General features: G+C 38.5%; 1 protein-coding gene across 4 annotated transcripts in view; it reads right to left on the minus strand.

Moving 5' to 3' along the window:
• Positions 1-4,434: 4,434 nt before the first annotated feature.
• Positions 4,435-22,351, minus strand: part of SNTG1 (syntrophin gamma 1) — a 253,240-nt gene continuing 235,323 nt past the window's right edge. For 3 of the 4 annotated variants that reach the window (XM_077352441.1, XM_077352440.1, XM_077352439.1), the window contains 2 exons: positions 19,838-19,948; positions 4,435-11,867 (listed from right to left, as the gene is read on the minus strand). In XM_077352441.1, the coding sequence (XP_077208556.1) occupies positions 11,694-11,867; positions 19,838-19,948 (285 nt within the window). In that variant the 3' untranslated portion in view covers positions 4,435-11,693. Of the gene's footprint in view, positions 11,868-19,837; positions 19,949-22,134; positions 22,202-22,351 lie in introns of those variants that run through there. The other variant, XM_077352442.1, reaches the window with a different exon arrangement.

Raw genomic sequence — 22,351 nt, forward strand, 5'->3', positions numbered from 1 at the left:
TGTTTGATAAAAGAGAGAATTGTTTTACCCATGAAATTATTAAACTGCTTGCCTGCATTTTAAGTCTTACAGAATCTTCTCACAATGTACTAAAAGCAGATAAAGCCCAACAAAAGTAGAAATATTCATTTTCAGTTCTGGCAAATGTACAACACAAGAAGTAGATATTATGGAAAACGCTGTACTCCTTTGTGTCCTTTCTTTAACTGTTTCCATTCATTACCATTTTTGCCAGCGATTTGCATGTTAAGGGAGATCCTCTCTATATTCATGTTTACCATTTCATATTACAAGAACCATGGGCATATGCTTCCACTTTGGTATGTATGAATGCATATGTGGATAAATCAGGGCTTCAGTTTTTGCATTCTAAAATAGGAACATATGTGTGTCACCCTATATATATATGAAATGGTGGGTATGCATATAGAAAGGATTGTGCATCACACTCTCTCACACAACACACACACACAAACCCTGAAAAGTGCTCATAAATTTGGAAATATCTAGCAAAATAGATAAGAAATCATCATATTCCAAGCACCAGCCAGTGAAAGGTATTTATTTTAAGTTATTTATAGTCTGCCTTTCTCACTTGGACTCAGGGCAGATTACCACACAGTGAGTCAATACTGATTTATATTGTTCTGGGCATTAATTCAGCTGGATATTCTCTCCTCCCACCATTTTTTGGCTTTACAAAATAGCTGAGCTCAAAAACTCCTGAAAATGTTCAAGATTTTTCAGGATTACTGGATAGTTGCAGTTGAAATGCATTTAAAGGGCTCTCAGTCCCTTTAAATGCCTTTGGAATGAACTGTTGGAAATAATGATAGGGGCACCTTCTATGGGAGCCTCTTAGAACTGGACCCCCTGGCCAATCTTTTTCAAATGTGGGAGGATTTTTGAAGAGGTGTGCCAGCAGCTATGCTACAAATTTGGGGGCTCTACCTCAAAACACAACCCCCAGAGCCCCAGATATCTTCAGATCAATTCTCAATTATTGACTATAATGGTCCCCATAAGCTATAATGGAGCCAAAAATGTGGTATTTCCAAATATTTACTGAATCCAAATGCTATACTGGGATCTGGGAATATGAGGAAATACTGATAATTTGTAGATTCAGTATACCTGAACTAGAAATTATTGGTTTTTTGCACACCACTAGTACTAACCTGATAAAACTCTTCTAATGCTATTCCTTCAATGGCGTTGATTTTTCACTCAATAAAGTTTGTCCATTGAAACTGATTTTCAGTAAGTATTAAAACATAAGATTGGTTGTATCAGAACTGAACGGTAAATACAACCAGAACTTAATAGCTAAGAGCCATGCTCAAGTTGTCAGCAACCCTTGCTTTGTCTCCAGACATATAACTCTGTATGGTATACAGTTTGGGGCTCCCAAAATTATTCACAGAAATATGGATTGGATGCTTTCAACAGCTTGGTCGACTGTACCTTTCCAGATTGACAACTCCCAATAATAGCTAAATCATGATAGTCTGTGCCAATTGGAGTTTCTGAACTGATTTTCAGTGGAGATCAATATACAGTGTGGTGTGGACATGGGAGCTAGATCAACTGTATCAAGGTAAGGGGCCATCTTATGGACTAGGTTGAGTTGGAAGAAAGCCTTTTTTGCAGCTACATTAATTTGATTCTCCACTGATCATGTTGGATCCTGAGTGATCTTCTCCCAGCATCTTCCGAGCATCTACCCATGCATCCTTTTCTTTTCTGCTCACTCAAAGTGATGGTGTTGGGCAGTGCATGTGGCTGGGACTGTGGCTAGCAGGAAGGCTCATAAGTCAATAGAGGAGCTCTTCCAATAGCCCTGTGCCTCAATGGTAAGTAACGCTTGTGGCACCTATTCCTCCAACCGTCATACATCAACATAAGAACAGAAAAACGACCTTGCTTTCAATCTAAACTTGAACTTTAAGGCCTTACACATTCTGGGCCATGCATATCTGAGGAACCGCCTCTCTGAATACATTCTCCAGAGAGCATTTTGTTCTAGTAATACCAACCAGCTGAGGATCCCTGGCCCTAAAGAAGTCTGGTTGGCCTCTACCCCTGCCTGGTGGAATGAGCTCCCTGGGGACAGCAGGGCCCTGTCAGAACTAAGTTCTACGGGGTCTACAAGATGGAGCTCTTCTGCCAGGCTTGTGATTGAGGGCAACTGGGAATTACTACTCATCGTTCGGGCCTCCCTCTCCCCTCCCTTCTCTTATCTCATTCCTCATACCACTGCATAACAGCAATGCCAGAAATATAATGAAACATCATGGTGCTGAGAGTTATGTAGGTGTATTTTTGATAATTTTAAATTAACTGATGGTTTTATATTTTTTAACAGATTGTATTTATTATACTGTGATGATGCTCACTGTCCTGAGATGGCAAGTCCAAGGGGGCAGTATACAAATGGAATAATATATAAAAATGTGACTTTGCACGCTCCTCTGGACTGCAGATCATCTTTACCATTTGTCCTCACTATCTGGGATTTAGAAATGCATCACATCTGAAAACAAATCTTCCTTTTCTGGTTGTCAGAATTAATAGCTATTGATACAATGTGCTGTAGACCCAGAGGTAACCATTTTAATTGCCAGAGTTTTAATTAAGATGCTTTTATAATATGCTGCCTGCCTTGTATTTTATCTTTTATAGTTTATTTAATCATTTTAAGATCTGTTCGGTTATGTAACCCCATGGCCTATTTTATTATTTTGTTGAAATTTTAAACCCTATTTTTATATGTCTTATACATATTTTATGCCAATAAAAGGTTACTGACTGACAATGTGCTGTAGGGAATTCCCTAAATTACACAGTCATTGAAATACATTATTTTGCCTGACCTAGAGAACTTGTCCCAGTACAGGTATGCCTCTTTCCAAGGAGTAGCTTCTTTATGGATACACTCCAACAGATCCTTTTAGTCTTTATGTTTGGAAAGCACAGGGGAATTCAAGTTTAATTGATAGTAGACACAGCCTTGAATTAGGCAATGATATACTATAGGATAAGCCGCAACTTTAAATTTAGAATGCACACATCGTAAATTGAGATTCAAATCAAATATTTTTTAAAAAGTAGTTTATTTTCTGTTTTTTCTCTGCTGGATTACAAATCAAGGAAACAAAATGGAACAGAAGGAAGGTTTTCTTTGTGATACATTAATGATTTTAAACAGCTGGATGAACTGTGAGACACAATCACTACGAACATCCACAAACATAATTAAAAATGAAATAAATATTTAGATATATTTTTCTTATCTCTTAAACTTCAGTATTTATAAAATATATAGTGCTTTAAATTACATTTGCTCTGTCCTCTCCCATTACAAATTAAATTTCATGAGACATTGCTAATATACTGAAGCAATAAGAATAAGCCGAAGTTAGACAATTTAAAAATGGGGTGGGAGGAAAACAATTCTCAGCTGTATTATTCTACATTAAGATTGTGCAACTTCTGGAAAAATAGTAATTTTTTCAACCAATATATACATATTTTACTTAGAGTTATATTTATATGATAAAACCAATTAAAATATACCATGAAATATAGAAATAAATTTGACTTTCAATGTATTCAGTTGTGTCTGGGATTATTACTATCATTTGAAGAGAGAATTTGAGTTTCTAGATAATATTTGAAACAGTTATCAGGTAGGGGCTCAAAGCCTAAAACCAACCATATACCCAAAAGATCAAAGATAATTCTTGTGAATATGGTAACTCTAGATCATCTCAAGTGCAAGCACAGTAGGAATATATAAGCAAAAGTTAATCTTGATACATTAGTAAACTGTGTCACAGCATCCAAACACAGCCATATGATTACTCTCTGCCAAACCAGCCAATCAAACCCCTTGAACCCACTTGTAGTTCACAGGGACATATTAGAAATAAAACTGTCAAAGCCAGTGATCCACAGCTCACACCCTACTATTTACTGCTGGCCCCATCTGTCTCCATACCAGTGTGAAACTTCCTTACAAGTAGAAGCTAAGCTGGCAGCTATCTTGTCCTGGGACCAGAAAGTAGAATTCAAAATTACATTACATATTACTAACAGAATAAGAGACCTGAAAGTAGCTGTTTTATTACAAAGAAACTTCAAGAATAGACTAGAAAGGGAGATTGCAGAAATGCAAGTTATTACAACACTCAATACTTTGACATACCCTGGACTCAACAAGGACAAAGGTTTTTTTTATCTCACTATGCATGCTAACCTTATGTAACTTTTGTATCCACATTCCTCACAGTTTATTTTAATTGGGATTATGTGACTGTTAGTAATACGTAATGTAATTTTGAATTCTACTTTCTGGTCCTAGGACAAGATAGCTGCCAGCTTAGCTTCTTCTTGTAAGAAAATTTCACACTGGTATGGAGACAGATGGGGCCGGCAATAAATAGTAGGGTGTGAGCTGTGGATTGACAGTTTTATTTCTAATATATGTCTTTGTGAACTACAAATGGGTTCAAGGGGTTTGATTGGCTGGTTTGGCAAAGAGTTATCATGTGGCTGTGTTTGGATGCTGTGACACAGTTTACTAATGTACCAAGATTAACTTTTGCTTATATATTCCTACTGTTATGATGGTCAGTTCTTAGTCTGACGAAGAGTGCTTGCACTCGAAAGCTCACGCCTTGAATAAATCTTTGTTGGTCTTAAAGGTGCCACTGGACTCTGATTCTATTGTGCTACTTCAGACCAACACGGCTACCCATTTGAATCCAGATCATCTATTGCTCAAATTAGTGTTACATGCTAAGGTCGAAATTCTATGCTCAGGTATAGACATGGAAGTCTAACAGAATAAAAGCATTTTCCTTTCTGGGGTCACAACTCTGAATATTTCTTCAGTCATCTCTAATAAAGTTTCATTCAGTTAGGACAGTTGTTTCTTACTGTTGTCAAAACATTTTCCTCTTGATAACAAGTGCCATCTAGGACATTTCAGGTAAGGCTTTAAATACATGCAAGAAAGATTAGTCAAGCAAGTACTCATAGCACGTGCCTAGAGCTGATCATATTCCAGTATCTGCCAGAATCCTCCATTTCTGTGTGCTCCTGTCTGCCCTGTGCTCCAGTGGTCAGAAGCTTTTGAAGCAACAAGTACACCAAGCAACCCTGCTAAAAAGTAACAAGGAAGAGAGTTCCCAGAAGCCTCCTTACTCAGTGCTGGTTCAGAGTGGCATTTGGAAACCAATATCGTGTTGAAAAGGATTTCTGGGTCCACAACTACACAAAATAGATCAGAGCTTTCTCATTCATTATGTTCATCCGAAGTAACTTATTTTGATAGCAGCTGCAGCTGGATACAACCTTTCCCCCCCTCCCAATTAAAAGGTTCAAAGCAATTCTATAGGTACTTTTTGAATTGATCATATATTGGAACCTGCTGATTACAACTGAATGAATAGTTCAAGTTAGGTTACAATTCCCATAATCTACACTGAAGGTCAGGCAATTATTTGAACCACACTTGTGGATTTGGCATCAATTCAAAGAAAGCTCTGAACCATCATAGTGAAACATACCATTTTGGAAGTGGATTTTGAAACAGAATGTGTGGCATGTACATCCTACATCATGGCAAAAGTGCTGGTAAATCTCACTGAAATTGCAATGAGTTTGATTTTTTCAAAATATTATCTTGTATGATAGCTGTTACAGTATCTATCAGAATAGTCTGAATCTAGCCTTGCTCCCTTCTCACTACAACTTTTGTGCCCCCTCCAAGCTATTTTCAACAGAATAACCATAGATTCCATATGATGTCGTGTAAAGGCTGTAGCAAGAAGGAAAAATAGGAGGAATCCCATGCAGGTGCAAAAGCCCTTAGGTTCATGCCCAAAACTCAGTGAATTCAAATTTTGGCTTTAGTTTTATAAAGTTTTACATATATAATTTCATCTACATAATGCAGATCTGCAAGAAATAATTTTACGATCTTGGATAAAAAGGATGTCCATCCTTTCTTATTTTTTTAAAGTCATGACATGATCATATTTTACTAAACAAAATGAAAATGTAGAGTTTTTGTGTTGGTCATTACCCACACCATCAAGGTTCTGGCTATGCACACATGCACAGTTTCCATCATTGTTCTCTCTGTTCATAGATAGCAAAAGCTGACAAATCTTCCAAATGATTTTACACTTTCTCCAAGTTCAAAACAGGATTGGTTGTAGAGCAAGAGGCAGGTACACTGAACATTTGAATTGTATATAATTTCATACAGCTGTTTTCACAGGGATTAAGCAAGTCCAGAATTTAGTTCAATGATGTACTTATCAACTGTGAACATGAATATTAGAGTAATTTTAATAGCAAAGTACTTTGAAGCACCATCATGCCAAAAGTTGAATGCCACGTTAATTACATATACAAGAGAATTGGACACACAGCCATAATGTACTTAATTTTTTTTTAAATGGACAAACCTGTAGCTCATATTTTACATACAAAATGTCTCTGGTTTGACCTGTTCCCTCATTTAAAAGGATCTCTAGGGGCAGGACTGAGAAAGACCTCTTCAGGAAGACTTAGAGAGAAAATTCCAGTCATAGTAGGTAAAGCTGGACAAGCTGGACCATTGGTTAGGATGGGATGAGGCTGCTTCATGTTGAACATAATTCAACTATGAACATAATTCTGTAAAGTGAGAGAGATTTCATGAACATAAGTTGGCCTTTAAGTTTATTATAAGCCTTCCTTATATCTTTAAGAACGTCCAAATAACATACCTCTAGTCATATCCCACAGCCTAACTACTACACAATAGCCATTATATTAGAAATCTGGCTACATCAATAATCTCCTATTATATGTGAGCCTTTTAGTCATATTTGTTATTTTACAGCCAGTTTACAAGAATTTTGGTTTTGTTTAGCAACATAGACAGTTTTGAACATAATTATAGTAGGACCATTATAGCTATTGACAATGGTTTTCACTGTGGAACATTAATATATGGATTGTTGTACTGGATGACAGATATTTTTAAGGCACAATTATGAAAATTCTCAATAACAAATGTAAAACGTAGTGAGCAATTTATACTTATTAGAAGCAGCAAAACATAATAAAAACCAGCCATGTGGTTTATGTGGCCTTTTCTTATTTCAGCCTGTCAGTAAGATTTTGGCTTCAACTCTCAATTCTATTCCTAATATCTATTTAGTGACAAATTTTCACAGGAAGGGGTTTTGAATACATGAAACCAATTGAATTCCCAGAAGCTAGAAATCAAAATATGACAGACACATGGACCATCCATGCTCTCTCTCAAACATATTATTTTAAATTTGTAATTAAAACAATATAACGTGGACTAACAAAGTAGATATGGTGTTCCAACTGGCATGATGAATGCACATGCACGTGTGGGAGGTGCATCTGTGTGCGCGAGGGATGCCAAATGCCAAGAAAGTTTAGACCCTGTTCTCAAGCAGTTCCTCAGTGCCATCATCTTTCTCTTCCCACATATCTCAAGATTCTGAGGACTCATTGATGGACTCTCTGCGAAACTTCTGTAAAATGATGCCTTCCTACAAATGAAATTCTGAACATGAAATGTGCCAGCTTCTTCTCTGTACTGCGATGTTGCCAGGGAAATATTTAAGGTATGAGTGTGTGTGTGTGTGTGTGGGGGGGAGATGAATGTAGAATAACCTGCATTCCTGCGGCAATTCTTTCAACAACCCGGTCAGTTGGGTGGAGGCTAGTCAGCTGGTTAGCAGCTGGAGACAGGAGATTTTGATGAAGACTGTGGACCATATTGTACCTTAATGCCATGAAGAGTGTAACAAAAGTCCAACCTTGAAAGGGAGTTATTTCCTGATTTTTTAAAGACCAAATAACTTGCCTTTAGATTACCCCGTTGTGAATAAGGCCAAAGACATAGGATAACTGTCTTATAGGATAAGTGTATTGTGTTAACTCACTGCATTTTGTCTAAATTCTGAATTTTAAATTATTTCAGAACAGGATTCAAAAGAGTGAATATAAGAATACTGTGGACAGATATGCCTGTAGCAATATCCTTCACATTGGGCAAACAAGAGCTCTTGGAAAAATAATGCATTTATTGGATGTTTTATCCCCTTAAAAATGAAAAATGTGTAATCTGCAGAGATCAGGCAGATAGGCACAGAATGACTGGCTCAGATAGCAACCATTCCTGAAATGCAGAGTGGGATCTAACATGTTACTATAGGCTCAAAGGTGTGAAGGAGAAGAGTTGGCTTTTATGCCCTGCTTTTCATTACCCAAAGGAGTCTCAAAGCAGCTTAAATTGCCTTCCATTCCTCTTCTCCCTCTCCCCCTGAACAGACACCCTGTGAGGTAGGCGGGGCTGAGAGAGCTGAGAGAGCTCTGAAAGGACTGCTGCGTAATAACAGCACTATCAGGACTGTGACAACTTAACCCCCCCCCCCAGCTGGCTGCATGTGGAGGAGCCAGGAATTAAACCTGGCTCATCACATTAGAAGCCACTGCTCTAATACCAAGAAGGGCATACATTTGTTTTACTTAAATAACAGCACTCTGATAATTGTTTTAAACAGAGTTGTTTCAAAAACAATTTATAATGATTAAAGATTAAACAAATCACCAAATCAAACTAATTCCAAAATAGGTTGGATCCTATATAACCACCTGCTAACAATAGCACTTTCTGACAAGTCAAGGAATCTACCCTGATGCAAGAGCCAGTAACTAGAAATAATGGAACAATTAAATCAAATGGGTCTCCCCCAGATAATGCCCCCCCATGGAGAATTGTCCTGTGACAGATGTATTGAAAATGGCTATTGATATGGATATGTTGTGATTTTACAATTTGACCTATGCATTGTTTTTAAGGTGTTCGTTGTAAATGTTTGATGTAAATGTTTGTTGTACACTGTCCTGAACTGATGGGGGGGGGGGTTGGTATATAAATGTTATGATAAAAGTTAGCTAGGAATACCAGTCTCCTGGTAGGACCTAGGAATCCCCCAGAATTACAGAATATCTTCAGACTATACAGATTAGTTTGGAGGATGGGCTCTATGGCTTTGTACTCTTCTGAGGTACCTGTCCTCCCCAGGATAAATCTCCAAATCTCCAGGAGTTTTTCAACCTGGATCTGGCAACTCTAACCCCCACCCCCTGGAAACATTTATATCACTATTTATATGTTGTTCATCAGGTGAACATTTTGAGTTACAGGCTTCTACTTAAGATAGCATTAATCCATGCCAGATGTTCATTATATTTGAACATTTGGCTGATAAATACCTTTGGCTACAGAGTGTCATTATGTATGTGCATGAACTCATACAAAGGAAACAAAACTTTTACAGTATTTTCCATAAACTGTATAATGCATCTAGGATGCATTATAGGACGGAAAAGTTTTTAAAAATCAAAGGACTGTAACTCATCTGACCTCAACCAGGGCCAGGGCCTTTTTGGTCCTGCCCCCTACCTGGTGGAATGAGCTCCCAGAACAGCTGCAGGCCCGGTGGAAGCTTTCCATAGAGCCTGCAAGATGGAGATCTTCCACCAGGTCTATGGTTAAGGCTAGGGTTTTAGTAGAAGATCTAATTGCCCCCCTGGTGCTAAACAGTGGTATGCCAGGGTCATCTATGGTGAGGGTCATTGCTTCCCTCTGACCATTTCCCCTATTAGATTGGATGTTGTTGGGGGGGGGCATGGGAGATTATACAGCCATATTTTCTTATTTAATGCTTTAATTTTTATGTCCTGTTCTGATATTTAATGGGGTTTTATTGTTGTTGTTTTTTAAATAGATGGACTATTTGTAACCCGCCATTAGTCGGTTCCGGGAGTGGTGCAAAATAAAAATCCAAAAATAAATAAATTAATTTAAAAAATGAAGGCCATGATCCTATCTGTTGTACACTTCCATTAGCTCAATGACGAATTTTGAGGAAAATAAAAGCTCCGTGGTTGGATCTTTCTGTGAACTTCAAGTGGAATCTAAGTAGTACTGATTAATCTTGAGCCTAAGAACATTTAACTGTGTGCCTATTTTATGTAGGAGAAGACAAAACATATTTACAAAGATGGCTATTTGGAACCTCCTTAGTTTTATGTGCCCTTTCTATGTACTAGAGAGCCAAACATTCTGCTTGTTTATTGTACATTCATCATCAAACCAATTTAAATATACATGCTCTTGCCTTATGTGTTCTTTGTTATATAAACATTGGGTTGGCAGGAATTCCATCATCACAATTGTATGGTTTCCAAGTTTTACTGCAGAAAAATTAGAAGGGGGAAAATTGTTCCATTTAATGAAATAAGTCTTTATTTTTAGCAGCTCTGAATTAAATCACTGAAAAAATAAATGAGTTCCATTCCTTAGTTTCCAGGTGGAGATATGAAAATCAGATTTTAAAAGTGAAGACTTGTGCGACTTTTATTGTGCCTGAACCAAAATATAATACTTGGGAAACTGATAATAGCCTGGTAGATTAAGACACTTCTCTATAAAAATGACCAGCAAAATAAATAATTAAACAGGTTTTACATTGGCTTGTAATTCATCCATAAATGAAATTACATTGACTGTAACAATTTCTTAAAAACAAAAAGAATACATATGTAGAAATATTTTTTTAATTTAAGGCCACGATCCTCACTAATTCTGTATAGTTCTACTATCTCAAAGGAAAAATTCCAAACTCAGAAATTGTAGATATAATGGGGTACCTGTGGCCATAATTTAGTTTGCAGGCGAGAACTTAAAAGTTGGAAATTTGTCACAGACACATGGATTTATACACACAGAAAACTAAGATGTCAAGGAGAAAGCTATATCTATTCTCCACATCTCATTTTCTAAAGGCAAGGCAATTTTTTGCATAATGCCTTGTGAGCCATGACTGCCATCTGAAGTGAACTCATTCGTCTATCAAGTTTACCACTTGTTCAGATGTTTGTGAGAACCAGGCTAAAACATTACAGTGGCTTAAGTATTATAGGCTTTGAGCAGATGGCTTAATTATGCTTATATGTTCTTAGAAAACCTGTTGTACTAATTTATGGCTATATTTTATAATTACTATTACAATTATGGGGAAAAAGCAAAATAAAGAATGTTGTATAAAGGGCACATATATGAATTTGCAACAACATTTAAGGTGCTTTCTTTGCTAGGTAAATATAGAAGCATCTTTTCACTTCTTTGTTGAGATTTTGATTGCAATGATGTCATCTATAGCCTAACAAGAGGACATTTGATCCGATCCAGAGCTCACCGTGTAGTCATATAAAAGACTGGTAAACAAGAAAATGACAGTTCCTTGTGTACTATTATGGAGATTTGAAATTTGTACTAAATATTTAAGTGCAGTGCTGGGTCATTTGTTTTTTGTTCCTTCTGTTTTCAATGTCATTCAAAGCACATTCAGAATACATTTTAAACAACTTTGTCCACTTCAAGTATTATTTCCTCTTGGATTGTATTCCGGTGCCTTGCAAAATTAGGATTTAGTTAATGACCCCACATGACTATGTACTGTCGAAAACTGCCACTCAGTTGAGATGGATCTCACATTTGCTGTTCTTCAAAGGGCTAGGCCAATGAATATTTATACATAGTGTTATATACTCCTGGAAAGTGGCAAGTGCAGAAATAGGAGATATCAAGTTGTATACTTCAGTTTGTTAGTGCCAGAAGATGTAGCAACAGCAGCCGTTGGAGCAGCAGATGCTGTGGCTTGACTGCCAACATAAAGTGGGTCCAAACATGCCACTTTGGCAGCAAAGAATGAATGGATACAATGCAGGACTGCAAACAGATTGGAGAATTCCAACTCCTGAAAGTGAAAGCAAAGAGATTAAATGTAAGAAAAAAAATCTATCCATTAATTCATCATAATACAGTTTGCAATGCCATGCTGTAGTGAAAAACCAGATGAGTTGTAACCAATAATACATTATATAATTTAATATAAAATTTGTAATTTTTACTGTTTACTGAGTTTTTTATTTGTAAACTGCCACGAGCCAGCCTGGCCTGGGAGTGGTGGTCAATAAATAATAATATAATAAATAAATTAAAGACTTAGTTAATTTTTTTAACTGCAGAACCAGGGCTACATATGATAATAAGCACACAGGTAGCATTTTCCACTGTAATTTAGAAAGGGAAAGCTTTCCTATGGTACCGCTGTATTAATCTTTCCACTTCTATTACGTGCTATGCATTTCACACACTGATTTGATTGAGCAATGGGAAGATTGGTGAGCTACTGATTCATTTTGCAGATAATAAATAAATGTAATGGGAAGCCTGTTCAGGCCTCACTAAAGGGGAATAGAGATTTGACAGAAATCTCCCTCTCACTAGCATTGTCACCTATTCTGGTTGTTACAGCTTTTGTGAACCTGAGAATAAAACAGCAGCAGGGTTTTTTTCTCAATGCAGAAACAGTGAAGAGAGTGTGAATATAAATTAAGTGTTCACTGGGACATTTTTTTGAATGAGGTTTCAAAATTTCCAAGCACCAGACAAAATCTTTAAAGACATTTTATTTTTGAGTTTTCAAAAACAAGAGTATAGAAAACAATACCGAATTTTAAAAGGCACGTCATACCACCGAAGAGTGAGAACCAATTTGCTTGTGCTGTATTTGATTTCTTTGTACGATGATAACTCTTTCTTGATTCACATGGATTATCTATCATCGGTTCAGTGCATTTGGGAAGCAGGTCCCCCGCCCCAGTTCCCCACAGCCTCATGGTGCCTTTGTGTCATTGCTGGAATTTCCCTGCCTTTCTCCAGTCTTTCTTAAATCTGTTTTTCCCCCCTTAACTTTTGGGAAAGGTTACCATAAACTCCAAATGTCTGCTGGGTGGACAGGAAAAATTGGATTTCCCTGCCTGTGTGGCAGCCATTCCCCCTATCCCCTTATATCAATTCTCATTTGAAAATATCCAGTTCTCTAGCCCCTTCCATTCCAGAGATAAATGGAGAAATATCGCTTCAAGAAGAGAGGCTAGTAACCTATCTTTAAAAATGAAAACTGGGAATTCAGAGACTATGAGGTACATGTTGTTATAAATCCATATTGTTATAAACAATATTCTAGCTTCATTTTCAAAATATAAAAGCTCCATTGGCCTAAAGGAAGGAGGTTGGCTGCTGCTCAGGAAAATGGGGTAGGAAAACCTGCCACATACAAAACTAGGGTTGGGCACTTCGGCGTCTGAAGCAGCCGTTTACACCTGAAGCAGCCAGCGCTGCGGCGCAGGGGGGAGGTGCCTGCATGTGTGCGCCTGTGTGTGTGTGCCGACTGGTGCGCCAGCACCTCCCGTCTCCTCTGTATCGTAGAGCTGGCTGTTTCAGGAGCAAACAGACAACTTTGGATACCGAAATGCCCAACCCTAATTGTTGCTGCACTTTATCATTGTTGCTGCACTTTATCAGCAGTCATACTACAATGAAGAAACCAGACAAGCCCCACCCCATGTGGAAACCACCTTAGTCTGCACTACATGCATTTTCTGTGAAAGGCCAAACCCTAGCAGGTGGCTCAGGCCAACGGTGCATCCTCTACAGCCTGTTGAGGAGTAGCAAATGGCAGTAGCAACAATAAAAGAAGAGGAGAGATCTGCTCAAAATGATATACAATGCCATTTATCCAGCAGTATGAAAACAGAAATACATGTTGACAGTGCAGTTCTTCTTGAACATCTTATGCAACATCTAGCAGCCCCATACACTATATGGCCCAGAAATTTGTTATTATTATTATTTATGTCATTTATATTCCTCCCTTCTCTATGACTTCTCTAAAATACACATATGTGTACAACATAAAATATAAACTTCCATTACAGTTATAGTTATAATAATTTAAAAATAAATGTTGATTCAATAACCGGTGTTTCAATCTGAAACATCTATTTCTAATAATAAAATGTGCTGCATTCTTCTCACAATATGCTGAAGCCCCCTATTGGTGGAATCTCCCCTCCCCCAGGGCCGATAGTTGCTCTTGCTCAGGATTCTGCACCCCCCTCCTCGCTTCAGGCCTGTTGTGAAGGGAGCCTCTAACAGCCCTTGGCTGAGGGGAGAGATGCGTTTCCGAGAGCAATCCAGGGGAATCTGAGGGCATGGGTGTGCTTTCCTTTTGAGGGGGGAAACTTTCCCCTTCTGCCTAACTGCTGGCTGATAGGGAGGCCATAGAAAAGCCCCTTCTACTTAAAATACTGCTGTGGCCTGCCTTGATGCTGGAGGGAAGACACAGCCAAGCAATGTGCGTCTCTCCTCTGCCACACTATGAACATTCATCTTCTGGAATTCCACATTTCTTAGGTGTGCATGAACCTGAATTCGGTTCACAGTCTTTCTGTGCACAGAAAGACCTACTCTCAGGGTTGCCAGTTTTCAAGTGAGGCATTAAACCCACAACAAACCATGAACTAGTTCCCGTTGTTACAGCACGTAATATGTTCACTACTAGTTTCTAATAAATGGTGGGCAGCGGTGTAGATGTAGATGGGTGGGTTCAGGTGGGGAGGCCAGCAGATATTAACTGTAGTCCATAGCCTCAACAATAAATTATGCTAGTGGAAATGCTAATCGCTATATAGTACGTTTGACTTGGCATGAGTATCTGCTATGGTCTTTCTCTTGTTTTCCCACTTGTGCAAGAACTCTAATGCAAGCAGCAATTTTGTGAAGGATTTAACCCATATGCATTCATTTCATGGGAGATTACTGAACTAGCTGGCTTACCAGCCAAATTGGTAATTTTTATTAATAAGATAATTTTTCAGCTCGAATGGTCATGCAGGTGGAATAGATTATGTAATTTATTGTCAAAGTTAAATAGACAGAGTGAATGGTGCAGAGGTCATTTTGTTATCATGGTGCTTTCCTGTGACTTTTGCTTATTTGCACAATTTGACTGTTTATATTGCTATGAATGCATTGAATAGAGTATTTATATCACAAGATGCATCAGTGTAGCGTTCTTTCCTAGGGACCCTCTCAAGTGATTTGGGAATACAAATCAAGCATTATGTGGCAGTTACTTCTTTCATGCAGCCAGCTGAGGTAACTTACATATTCTAAATGAAGCTACATTTAGGCACAACAACATTTGAATCCAATGGCACCTTTAAGACCAACAAAGATTTATTCACTTCCTTTGTGTGTGCACACCAAAGCTCACACCTTGAATAAATCTTTGTTGGTCTTAAAGGTGCCATTGGATTCAAATATTATTGTGCTACTTCAGACCAACATGGTTATCGGCTTGAATCTACATTTAGGCAGCCCATGATGGCTAGCACCCTGACTTGGATATGCTGGACTTGACTGATCTCATCAGATCTCAGAAGCTAAGCAGAGTCAGTTCTGGTCAGTATATGGATGGGAGACTGCCAAGGAATACCAGAGTTGCAACACAGAGATAGGCAATGACACAACCCCTCACAATGTTTCTTGTCTTGAAAACCCCTAGGGACCACCATAAATCAGCTGTGACGTGATGGCAAGAAAAGAAAAGAAAATATGTCCAGAACAAAGTATACTCATTTGCATTTCGGCAGGTCAGACAAGAAACACATTTTGAAAGCACTGGCAACTTTATAAAAAATATTAAATATCCATGTCACTAGAGGTCTTTCCACTGCTGCTTGAAATATAAATTCCAGAGGTGATTGCTTTGGGGAGGGAGAAATCCCAACGTTGACTTTGATGAATAGGTGTTATTTTATATCTTCAGGCAGAAAGTGGCTTTCTTGGATTAACATCAATCGTGGTACCTCTAGATGGCTATATTCTTTCAGAATACAGAAAGGCTGCTAAGCACACAACAGGCTATGGACAGAATGCTGAAACTGCAACTGAATAGTTACATAGTGCCATGGAAATAAAGGGGAGGGGGCACAGTGTTGCATGTTATTATATAGAATTTTAATTGTCACAATTTTTAGATTGTTAGATCACTCTTGTTTTTAGTTGTGATTGGGATTTTATCCTACATGTTGCAAACTGCCCATAAAGCAGACCATAAGGGAAGGACAGTATAAAAATCAAACAAGTGACTCAAGGTCAAATTTGCAAAGTAAATGTGAGAGTTAAAGGCTCCTGCCTTTATAACATTTTCTACTTGGACTCTCCCCTTATATCTCTTTAAAAGATCTTTCTCATACTTTTGGTCAGGATGGCCCTACCATACCTTTAGTTTTACAGCCAGGTATCTTTTACTCATAATGACTCCATTACCCATAATGACTTTATGATGCCACTTAATCGTCCATGTTTTGAGAGCCCTCATCTCTAGTTGGCTGTACACATAGACTAGCTCTTGTAGAACTCTATAGGAAATAGGACTAGAAAGCATGTTCTGCAGTTAGGAATGTTGGGTTTGTATAGATCCTGAAAATGTTCTTTCTGGTAACATTATATCTAAACATGATGGCTATTTAAAACAAAACAATACAAAATAAATGTGTTGATTTTCTGTACTGTTCACATTTTACATAAGGAATTATTTTCTGTACTGTTCACATTTTACATAAGGAATTATTAAGGAATTATTTTCTGTACTGTTCACATTTTACATAAGGAATTATTTTGAGTGAAAAGATCTAAAATAAAAACCATGAGTTTGCTTTGTAATGTATTTGGAAGCAGGATCCTCAACTTAATACTTTAGGTGATAATAATCTAAGGAGTATTAATTGTTTCAAAGAACATAAAGGTAAAGGTAAAGGTATCCCCTGTGCAAGCACCGAGTCATGTCTGACCCTTGGGGTGACGCCCTCCAGCATTTTCATGGCAGACTCAATACGGGGTGGTTTGCCATTCCTTTCCCCAGTCATTACCCTTTACCCCCCAGCAAGCTGGGTACTCATTTTACCAACCTCGGAAGGATGGAAGGCTGAGTCGACCTTGAGCCGGCTGCTGGGATTGAACTCCCAGCCTCTCCCAGCAGAGCTTTCAGACAACATTTCTGCTGCCTTACCACTCTGCGTCAGAAGAGGCTCTTCAAAGAACATACTGCATTATTAAAAGTTAATTCAAATACTTTAATGTTAATGGCTAGTAATGGGAGATAGCCTGGATAGAGTCAATATGAAATGTAGGAACAGCCTTGCTATGTGAAATCACTGGAAAAATCTCCAGTGGATCACTGCCCTTGACAGGTGCATCATTACCTACAGTTGTGATCTTACCACTTCTACTTTGTCTGCCCATGCTGTTCGATGCAGTTCATCATTGGCTGATCCTTGGTGGACCTAAATGGCTTCTGCTATGCCAACACCAGCAGAGGATGATGAGTCACAGTTGCCAGAGGTAGTGAGAATAAAACCGCATGGACAATCAAAGCAGGGACCCAGTTTTAAATAAAATACAACTGCTGGTCTGGTTCATGTCCTGTCTAACAGTTGCAAACAGGAAGATGGTTTTTGTAATGATAGTTTGGAGTATTCACTGACCCATTTGTGGATTTTTGGCAGGTTGTTCACTGTATATTACTTTCCAGTAGTGCAAAACAACACAACTGGCTTTTCATGTAGCTAAGGCCACCATTTTTCCTGCCATACCAATGGGAAGACTTTAATAAATTGGCAAGTACTTTTCTAAATGTATGCACTAAGTGATATTGCTGTGATTTTTGAATTACCAGCTTTCATTTTTGTGTTAAAAAGTCTGTAGCCCTTTTGCTTACAACAAAAAGTGCTAGGGACTAAAAATAAAGTGATGGCAGGGAATTCAGAAATCATACCTAATTTGCTAGAATGTTTGGACATGTTTGCAACAGCAATTATCATTTTTAACAAAGTCCTCCAGTGATACAGCAGAGAAAATGTCTTGTTTTCTTGAATGCAGCCATAAACGGCCACAGTTAATAGTTAAATCAGTCACAAATCATATAAAAGACATAAATGAATTTTTAAAAACATACTGTTTGACGGTCACTTAAGCAGTCCTTATTAATGCTCATAGCTGCTATTCTGCTTGGATCAGCAGTGCTTTGGAACAAGCTCCACTTTGTAAACAGAAAATGCAAACCTATTCAGCAGACATTCACAGCCTGGCATGAACCAAACATTTGGGATCATATCAGATCAACACCTTTTAAGCATGGCAAGTTCAACTGTCAGACACATCAACTGTAAAATTGTTTAGTTTCAAATTTGGCTTGCTTCTGCAAAGTCCCAGATGGCGATGTAGAAAGTTTCAGCCAACTGATGGCAACCCTGCAAAGTTTTCAAGGCAAGAGATGAACAGAGTTGGTTTCCAATCACCTACGTCTGCATGGCAGTCCTGGATTTCTTTTCATGGTCTCCCGTAACCAGGGCTAACTCTGTTTAGCTTCTGAGATCTAATGAGATTGGGCTGATTTTGGTCACTGGGAATTTTAATGCTCTCATTGTTTCTCCAACAGTTAACAAAAGAATTGAACTAGTATAGAAGGGAATAGCACAAACCCCAATAAAGCAGCATCTTTTCCTGCCCTACTCACAAGGGGAAGAGTCACTGGTGTTTATTGGGGTTTGCTTCTTTGCAAGTCAAACTGAAATTTGGTGAAAGCTGCACATGGGGGAGAAGACAAGAAAATTAGGTCTTGGGTAGACTAATAAAAGAGTGGAGCCTTGAGTCTTCTTTCCCCTACCTTAATCATCATAAGTCTTCACTATCTGTGAAAGCAGTTTATAAGTTTGCATCTAACCCTGATGATATGCAGAGTTGGTGTAAAGTAGGGGTGTGCAAAAAACTAAAAAAAAAACAACAGCAAACAAACAAAGCGAACCTGGTATTTTTTAAGTTCATATATATTGTACCTGAAAAATATCAGTGCTTCCTGATATTCCTGAATCCCAATAAATATTCAAGAAACCCATTTTTTTACTACATTATACCCCAACTACAGCTCTCCGGGTTACCATGGACGACAATTCCCATGAGCCCCTGCCAGCACTGTACTGGCAGGGATTAATGAAAGTTATAGTCCAGTTTGGCCACCCCTGCCCTTCGGGAGCCCTACGGGAACAAAGGGTATAATGGTGAATTAATCTGGGACTATCTGAAGTTCTGGGGAGGGCTGTTTTTTGAGGTGGAGGCACTAAATTTGCATCATGGCATGCCTTTCCTCATCCCCCAGTTTTAAAAAGATTAGATCAGAGGGTCCAATTATATGGGTCCCCAAGGAAGGTGCCCCATCCTCCAGTGCTTTCAATGGGAGGGGAAAAGGCATTTCAAGCAAATGGGGTCCCATTCAATGCCTTTTACAGGTCACAACTGAACCCCAAAGACATTTAAAGGGCTCAATTTCACTTTAATTGCCTTATGTAAGTGGCAAGTTCACCTGGAAGGCATTTAAAGGGTCTAAAATCCCTATAAATGTCCTTTAAATGTGACTGTCAGGTCCGGCCATTTTGGATAACCCAAATTCAGACCCAATATAGTGCCTTACTAATTCGATATTTCAATTTCAAAGTCTACATTTAAGACAAAGCACATCAGAGGGTCAGCAGTGTCAGTCTGTTGCAGTAAAAATAAACAGGAGTCTTGTGGCACATTAAAGACTAACAAAATTCTATCCCAGCATAAGTTTTTGTGACCTTCAACCCTCTTAACTCAGATGATTATTGGGGAAAAGAAGTTTGATGCAGGCTAAATCATTCTCGCATCTTCGCTTAGTGTTTGTCTCTGATCCAAAAAAAGCAGTTGAATATAAACCTTCTCTTCCTCTCCATTACTCCAATCGGTTATTTCTGACAAGAGAAATGTCATAAGACTTTGGATTATTATGATTTTTACCTTTGCTTCAATTTGCTTAGTATCTGGATTTTGGAACAAAAATTTGATTTTACTCTTGCCATCGTCTGAAGAACCTTTAAGCTGGGAAAACTTGTATCTCCATAGTACAGCCTATAAAAAAACAAAATCATAAAAATACATCAACAAGCCAAACAGAGGGGAAAACATCCTTCCTAGTAGCCTACTAAACTACCAGTCCTATGAAATTAAAGGTGAAAGTGTTTTCCAGTATGAATTCTCTTTGATTATATAGCTGTATTATGCTTTGAAAGTGTATGGTTTAGAGATATCAGCTGTGAAACATTCTTTGAGATTCTTTAGCTTTATTTGACTTTGATTAATTCAAGAAAAAAAAACATTCACAGTTTATTTTACATCAGAACTGTGGTTAACCAGATTCATTATCTGATCACTGACATCTCATAACTTCAAACACTATCACTGATTCTTACAATCATAGAATCATAGAGTTGGAAGGGGTCATACAAGCCATCTAGTCCAACCCCCTGCTCAACACAGGATCAGCCAAAAGCATCCTAAAGCATCCAAGAAAAGTGTGTATCCAACCTTTGCTTGAAGACTGCCAGTGAGGGGGAGCTCACCACCTCCTTAGGCAGCCTATTCCACTGCTGAACTACTCTGTGAAAAATGTTTTCCTGATATCTAGCCTATATTTAAACCCATTAATTTAAACCCATTACTACGTGTCCTTTCCTCTGCAGCCAACAGAACAGCATTCTGCCCTCCTCCAAGTGACAACCTTTCAAATACTTAAAGAGGGCTATCATGTCCCCTCTCAACCTCCTTTTCTCCAGGCTGAACATTCCCAAATCCCTCAACCTATCTTCATAGGGCTTGGTCCCTTGGCCCCAGATCATCCTCGTCGCTCTCCTCTGTACCCTTTCAATTTTATCTACGTCCTTCTTGAAGTGAGGCCTCCAGAACTGCACACAGTACAGGTGTGGTCTGACCAGTGCCGTATACAATGGGACTATAACATCTTGTGATTTTGATGTGATTCGCCCTGTTGATACAGCCCAAAATGGCATTTGCCTTTTTTACCGCTGCATCACACTGCCTGCTCATGTTTAGCTTACAATCCATAAGTACCCCAAGGTCTCATTCACACACAGTGTTACCTAGAAGCGTATCCCCCATCCAGTAGGCATGCTTTTCATTTTTCTGACCCAGATGCAGAACTTTACACTTATCTTTATTAAATTGCATCTTTTTCTCATTTGCCCATTTTTCCATTGTGTTCAGATCTCGCTGAACATCAAGAAGATAAAAACAGTGACTACTGAGAAATTACATAATTTTAAAACTGACAATAAAGTAAAATTGAAATTGTTTAATTGGTTCAGTCATCAACCAAAAGGGAGACTGCATCCAAGAAATCAGAAGGCTATTGAGACTGGGAAAGGGCATCCGTGAAAGAGCTATAAAAGATCTTAAGTGTAAGGATGTGTTGCTGGCAACAAAGGTCAAGTTCATTCATAATATAGTTTTCTCCAGTAGTCTGCATGGAACAATGAAGAAATCTGATAGGAAGGAACTGTGGTATTGGAGGAAGGATTAATTGGTGCTATGGTGTTGGAGGAGAGCTTTAAGGGTACCATGGATCACAACAAAGAAAATAAGTAGGTTTTAATCAAATCAAGCCTGAACTCTCCCTTCTCATATTATGAGAAGACAAGAATCACTAGGACCCATTATGCATTGTCTCTCTAGGGACGCCGTAGGTTAAGGGAAGGGAAGGGCCGGGCGGCCCGGCTCTTCCGCTTATCCACGGGGCTCGCCCGACCCAGCCCCCACTTGCACCTGCGCCATCGAGGGGAATGCGGAAGATTCCGCGTTCCCTTGTTGCAGGTCTTCCAGGGTGCTGCACCAGGCCAGGGCTGGGATGGCAGCAGCAGTGTGCATAATCCCGAAGAATGGAACATTTCTCTGAAATCTTACATGGCTCTTAGTTTTGATTAAAAGGCTTGAATAAAAGGGCAAAATACTTTCAGCTTTCATGCTATTTGTTTCACTGGTTAATTAAAGCCTTCCCTTGTTTTAACAATGCAGATTTTGACGTGGAAATTGAAACTCATGAAAGTTTGACTTGGCACTTTTAGAAAAATCCCACACAAGGTCTTGAACAGCCATAGAAAACAGATGGTGGTGTGTAAGTCTTTACACATGAAATTTCTTCTTAAGGGCAGCTAAATACTTTCAGAAAATTATCTGCAGTGTTCTCCAAGAAAGCCGGAGGCATGTTTTTGAACAAAATCAATAGGAAGGCACCCACTGACCTCAGCAAAGTATAGATTGGGCTTGCAGTAATCATGATAATATAAGAGCTGATGGTATGTCATGGGCCTGTCAAAACAAATTATTTGCTTTAGCTGAGTGAACAAAATAGGATTTTATAAGGCAAGAGAAAAATATTACAAGGGCTGAGGCCACATCTAATGGTTTATGTCTGGTAGGCCACTGAGATTTCTCTTACATTGATAGCACAGACAGTGG

Source organism: Paroedura picta, chromosome 9 (assembly GCF_049243985.1).
Source record: "Paroedura picta isolate Pp20150507F chromosome 9, Ppicta_v3.0, whole genome shotgun sequence".
Lineage (NCBI taxonomy): Eukaryota > Metazoa > Chordata > Lepidosauria > Squamata > Gekkonidae > Paroedura > Paroedura picta.